The sequence below is a fragment of the Lactuca serriola genome, chromosome 6 (genome assembly GCF_051521515.1).
Source record: "Lactuca serriola cultivar US96UC23 chromosome 6, Lser_US96UC23_V15, whole genome shotgun sequence".
NCBI classification, from domain to species: Eukaryota; Viridiplantae; Streptophyta; class Magnoliopsida; order Asterales; family Asteraceae; genus Lactuca; species Lactuca serriola.
The window spans coordinates 122,182,048-122,188,657 of NC_136413.1; the positions used below are offsets into that span (position 1 = coordinate 122,182,048).

The 6,610-nt window shown below is 35.8% G+C and overlaps 1 protein-coding gene and 1 non-coding gene across 2 annotated transcripts; one reads left to right on the forward strand and one right to left on the reverse strand.

Moving 5' to 3' along the window:
* Positions 1–1,576: 1,576 nt before the first annotated feature.
* Positions 1,577–1,683, reverse strand: LOC145060824 (small nucleolar RNA R71). The gene has a single exon (XR_013687007.1). It is a non-coding gene; the product is annotated as a small nucleolar RNA R71 (small nucleolar RNA).
* A 911-nt stretch (positions 1,684–2,594) lies between these two features.
* LOC145060100 (uncharacterized) lies at positions 2,595–3,389 on the forward strand. Its single transcript, XM_079007825.1, has one exon. It carries the CDS (start codon positions 2,595–2,597, stop codon positions 3,387–3,389), a length of 795 nt encoding a protein of 264 aa, XP_078863951.1.
* The last annotated feature ends 3,221 nt before the right edge of the window (positions 3,390–6,610 follow it).

The following is a 6,610-nucleotide window of genomic DNA, read 5'->3' on the forward strand; positions in this document are numbered from 1 at the left end:
TTGATAATTAGATTGCTTAAATTTCTTATTATGTGTAGTTAATGACCATTACTCTGCATGAATTGGAACACCTAGTAATTTAATGAACATTAGATTATTAGAGCTAAGATCGAACCAATCCCAGTTAAGGAATTGAATTAATAGATTAGGATGTGCTAGAGAACTCATGTTATGACCATAATATGTGTTTGTTAACCCAATCCTGCATAGCTCCAATATTATTCAACAATTGATTATGTGTTAAATTATGTGAGACCATACATAGATCTACATGAATTAATTGATATTAGTAAATTTAGAACTGAATTGCTAATAATGTTTTAATTGGTAACCAACAAGAGTAGTCATAATTAACTATTAAAGCATTTAGGGAAAGTGGATTCAAACTAACAGAAGTGATTTGTTTATTAATTGAATTTGTGTTAAGAATTAAGTTCATCTAAACTTGCAAAATTAGATAAAAACCAATACTTTGCTAGAAATTTAGGTTAACTTCGTAGTAAGTAAATTAATTAGTTAAAATCGTTCCCTATGATCGACACCCGACTTATCCAAACTATTCTATAATTCGACTAAGTATACTGCCTAGGTGCATTTTAGTTAGTTAAGTTAGTTTGGTTAATAATTTAAAATTAGTAGGTAGTTTTGTGCACATCATGTTTTTAGCGTTGTTGTCGGGGAATGGCTTATTTAATTGTTGATTTATTTGTTTTAAATTAATCGATCCTTTTTGTGTGGTAAAACTTGCAAAAAGTTATTATTCAGTTTAGTTTATTTTCTTCCAATACTGAACTCACGGCGTGAGCTTTTAGGGCTCACGACGTGAATCCAATCATTTCCAGTTTTTTCTTTGTTTTTCTGTTTTAGTTCTACTTTACTTTTTTATTTTTGTTTATTTTGCAGCAGTTCATGACCAGAGGTTCCAACACACCTTTGGTGCCACCACTTGAAGATCCAAAGTCGACCCTTCACAAGAAGACGGATAAGAACGCAAGAGTGAACCAAACACTGAAGAATTCATCCTTCAAAGATCTCAAATCAGTATTTGGAAAGAATTCAGGAAAGAAAGTGGGAGAATCAAGTGCATCATCAAAGGTTGAAAGCAAAATCTAACCCACACGAATCCGAGTACGAATCTGACCCTAAATTCGAACTACATAGAAGTGAACCTGAATACGAGCCAGTAAACAAGATGGAAAACATTGCGGATATGTCCATGGGAGCTTACAAAAAGCGAATTAGAGATGATGCTGGTCCTGGTCTAGTACAACCTGCAGTTCCTACAACCGCCACATTTAAGCTGAAGGCACACATCCTTACTGCACTTAAGGATGTACCATTTTCTAGAACGGATAATGAGGATGCTTACAAGTATTTGGATGAAGTTAATGACAAAGTAGACTATTTCAATGTCCTAAATGTTCCTAGAGAGATAGTCTTGCTGAGGATGCTACCAGTGACTTTTAAAGGAGCTGCAAAAGACTGGCTAAAGGCACTACCACCTGGTGCAATCACTACTTGGGCCCAGATGCACGAGCATTTTTTAGAACAAATCTACCCACTTTCCAAGATAGCTAAACTCAAGAAGGCAACAGCCAATTTTGAGCAAAATTCGGGTAAGTCACTTTATGAGGCATGGGAGTGCTACAAAGGATTATTAAGAAATTGTCCTCAAAATGACCTTAACATACAACAAGAAGTCTCAATATTTTATGATGGTGTTAATGTCATGATGAGGCAGCTCCTTGATTCTCAAGGACCACTAACTAAGAAAAATCTGGTGGAAGTCAAGGAGTTGGTTGAAGAATTTGCAAAGCATTCTCGTGAATACCACAATCCAAGGCTGGATGGAGTTAAAGGAAGCAGGGGTGGACAATCTGCAGACATGCCTGCTGTATTAGCCATGCTTGATACTATGGATAGGAGAATGACAATGATGGACCAGACAATACATGTTATTAGAGTTGGGTATGAAACGTGCAATGGTCCAGACTTGACCAAATACTGCCACTTGGACGATAATGGGAACAAAAGAGTTGAAGTTTGATACTCTAGTGGAGATAAATTTGATGAAGACTGGAGAAAACCAAAAAAAGAGTGGCTGCCATATGATGAATACAAGAAGCAAAAGGAAGAAAAATATAGGCAGACAAGCAGAGGCTTCTACCAAAAAGAGCAACCACCAGCTGAGAAGAAAGTTGACATGGAGAACATGCTAGTTCGTTTTATGGAAGCTTTTGAGAAAAGGCATGATGATACTAATGCAGTACTGAAAGATCAAATGAAGATGACGAAAGATCAGCAAGCTATGATGATTGACCAACAAGCCCTATTAAGAAATCATCAGGCATCAATCCACAATCTCGAAGCTCAACTTGGTTAACTAACAACATTGGTGAACGAAATATTATCTTCACAATTCCCCGATAAAAAGACTTAATCCAATGTCATGATGATTGAAACTGAAGAAGAGGCAATTTCTGAGTTCCTAGAAGCATAAGAAGAGGAGCCAAAGCAGTCTGAAACAAAGCCGAAGAATACAAAGCTTGAAAAAAAATTATGTTGAAACACCAGACTCACGATGTGAGCCTTCTATGCTCACGACGTGGGCCCAGTCTGAACAGAAAAATTCAGCAACTATTTCGACTTATTGTCCTCCTTTACCATTTCCATCTCGAGCTGATCTTCATCCACTGGAAAGGGAGCATGTAGAATTTATAAAGCAAGTGAATGGTATTCCAATAAATACTCCTTTTATCGAGTCGTTATCTAAGGTGCCCGAATTTGCAAAGTTCATACAAGACTTAATAGATACTCATCAACAATTGAAGAAAAATTACAAGGTGATTCTTAATGAACAAAGTTCAAGAGTTGTATTGGGAGAGTTACCAAAGAAGATGGGAGATCCCGGACGCCTCACTCTTCCTTGTGAATTTGGAAATAATTTGAAGACATATGCTCTAGCCGATTCTGGGGATAGCATAAATTTGATGCCTTTGTTATTTTATGAGAAGCTTAATATTCCGAAATTGAAGGCTACAAGAATGACCATTCACATGGCCAACCGTTCAATGACACAACCCAGGGACATTGTAGAAGACATCTTAGTAAAAATTAGGAAATTTGTTTTTCCAATTGATTTTGTGGTTATGGACATGAAAGAAGTTTTCGACGTTCCAATTATTCTTGGTAGCCCTTTACTAAATACGGCTGGTGCATTGGTTGATATTTGTGAGTCCAAGCTCACTTTGAGAGTTGGAGATGAAGAGGAAACTTTTGTAGTAGAAGATGGTTTCCAAGGAAGTGATGTTCAAGGTGAGGTTTTCAATATTTATGAAGAAGATGAACTTGGAGAATTGGAGAAGTTAATGGAAGAAGTGTTGGATTAGTGTCTAAGTCCACAACTATTTTGGTATGTCCTTGACCCGATGGTGCATGGTCCTTTTGGGTTGCCTTCACCAAAGCAACTTGATAGGATGAATTATGGAGAGAAAGGATTAAATATGATTTATTAATATATTATGAGAATAATATATTAAATGAGAAATCATATTGTTTAATTAATATTAGTCAATAATTAATTGGTAATTAGTTTTGTGACTAAAAGAGATTAATTAAACTTAAGGGGCTAGAATTGTAATGATAAGATAATTGTAATTTGGTCCATGGATTGCCTTGTATTAAGGAGTGGACGAATTCTATGGGGAAGCCCATAAGAAATCGTCCAAGGCCTTAAGGAAAGGGATCCATGGGTTGCTTAGGGCTTAAGCATCCAAATTAGGGTTTCCTTGTTAGATAACCCTAATAGCCTCACTATATATAGACCCCTTAAGGACCGAAAACGTGGCTAAGACTTGTTCTAGGGTTTCACACGTTTTTGGGCAGCCTCCATCCTCTCTCCTCTTCATCCTCTTGCTTATGGTGTTTGTGAACCATTAGAGGAGTGACATTTGTGACTCTAAGCTTTCTAAAGTCATTACAAGGAGATTTGGGATTGTTATTGCTACATAACTATCAAGGTAATATCTTAAACTCATTCTTATGTTAATATGATTACTTTTATGCTAGAATTAGGGTTTATAGTCTTGGATAACTTGCATGTATAATACAGAAACCTAGATCTAAGCATTAGGGTTTGTATGAGCACATAGGATGTTCTTAGGACTAAAACCCATCAATGGTATTAGAGCCTTGATTGGTTTCTATTGTATTGATGCATTGTGTGTTTGTTCAAATTGCAAAATCGAGTTTTGAGCCATCTGCCTGATGAACTCGGCGAGTAGGCCTCAACTCGGCGAGTACAGTGTGGTAATCGGCGAGTTCGAGCGTCAGATGGATCTATTTTCGGGATTTCTTGTTGTTTATCTTTGAGATACTTGCCTTTATCATATTAGATCAATATAAATCCGATTTTATGATATATATGACTATATTCTTGATCTAATGGAAGATATTTATCAATTAATAAAATATTTGTTTCCTTATGTGATAATTGATTGATTATTTTGATTAAATTGGTAAATTGTTTTGCAAGAAATCATTAAATAAATCAAATATGGATAATTATGTGATTAAATGTTAATTAAGATTATTTGTTATTTGATCCTTGTTGTTATGAAGAGTTTCATATTTTCCCCTTTAGGTTTTATAGTTTAAATTTGAACCCAAAAGTTTTGTTGTTTTGAAATTTAAATAGTTGAAACCCTAATGATTTGAAAAAGGTTTCAAAACTTGCCCTCATGTTTTGGAATTTAAATTTTGATTAATAGTTTAATTTTGATGTATATTTAAATTCTAAACCCTAATGTTTTGAAATGTTTCAAAAACTTGCCCTCAAGTTTTGGAATTTAAAAGTTGATTAAAAGTTTAATTAGGAATGTTAAATTCTAAAACCCTAGTATTGTTTTGAAAAAGTTCAAATCACACCCTTATGGTTTTATTAATTAATTAAGGTGTATAATTAAAAGAGGTTTAATAAATCCATAAAGTTTTGGTTTACAATTTAATTGAATTAAAGGTATAATTATTAAATTTGACAACCTAGTATTTTAAAAGTGTAAAATATACCCTATACTATATGTAACATTAAAAGTCTAACATTATATATATGTATGAGTAAAAGTCAGTCTTACCGCTAGTAGGCCTCATTCACGAAGCTGGTCTATAAGGGGTGTTTAAGGAAATTGCCTATAAAATGACGATTGAATGGGTATCCACTCTTACCCACCGCACTCTTGACTAGTGGAAGGTCGTTAGTCGAACGGGTAGGATAGGACGAAACCTTCCATTATAAGTATAATGAATTATTTAAGTAACTAAATGTTTTTCAAATTCCCAATCTTAGTTACTTAGGCAAAAGTGAATTGATGCAATTCTATGAAATTACACTTTGTACCCTTGCGAAGACGTTAGTGGAGAGTGTGTGGTTTACCGGCACACTAAATGGTTCTAAGCAAAGGTAGCAAAGGGTGACTCAATGTTTGTCATAGTTCGGTGGAGCGTGTGTGGATTACCGGCACACCGAATAGGTGACTGTAACATGTGAGGGAACCATGTAAGTTTGCATGGTTATTCACACCCGCTTTGTGATCCTCGGCATCCCAGTCACAAACAAGAGGGGCATATCGAGATTTAAACATGCCATTGAAATGTTCAATGAATCTCATAGGATCTAGGAGTTTTCATAGATTTAAAACTTAAATTTATTTTTCGTTTTTCATGGTGGAAATTAGTGAATCGTCATTCACTTACCTTCAAATGTTCTGTAATTTAGGTTACGGCATCCCTCTCCCGAGTTGTAGAATATTGTGTTGGGTCCTAGCCTTAGTATCTCATCTAGGTGATTTACTAAGGACTCAATCAATCAACTAACTTGAATTCTTTTTCTCCCGTTTTGTAGATGTCAAAGTTCCACAACTATGGTCATCCCAAATCCCGTGGGACAAGCTTTCCACATGAACATGATATTCCACGATTCGATCGAGGAACAAGAAATCATGCTTCACTTCCTCCACCTCCTACAATTATTATCCCTAACCCACAAGTTCAAAGGCTTGAAAAGTTCAAGATCACTCAAGCCCTTTTGGCAAGTAAACATAAAGAAGGAAAGTCGGTGTGTGCACACGTCCTAGGGATGACGTCACACATTGATAGGTTAAGAATGTTGGGATCCATTGTCTGTGAGGAAATGGCTGTTGATTGGGTTCTTCAGTCACTTCCTAACTCATATATTGAGTTCGTAAGAAAGTACTATATGATGAACTGCAACGTGACCCTTATAGATCTCACCTATATGCTTATTGCCGCTGAATCAGCAATGGTTTGGCGCAATAGATAAGCAAAGTTGATTGGTGAATCTTCCTTCAAGACCTCTATCGATATAGACAATGGCAACGAAAGACATGCTATGATCGAAAAGTTTGATCATAAGAGAAAGGCAATGTCTGAAGTACTTCCATCTCCTGTTCCAAAAGAGTCAATTTGCTTTTATTGCCAGGAGAAGGGGCATTGGAGACGAAGTTGCCCTATTTACCTAAGAGATTTAAGAGATGGGAGAGTCAAAACGTATTGCTCTGCTTTAGGTAAAATCCATTGACTAACTCTTTTAAGC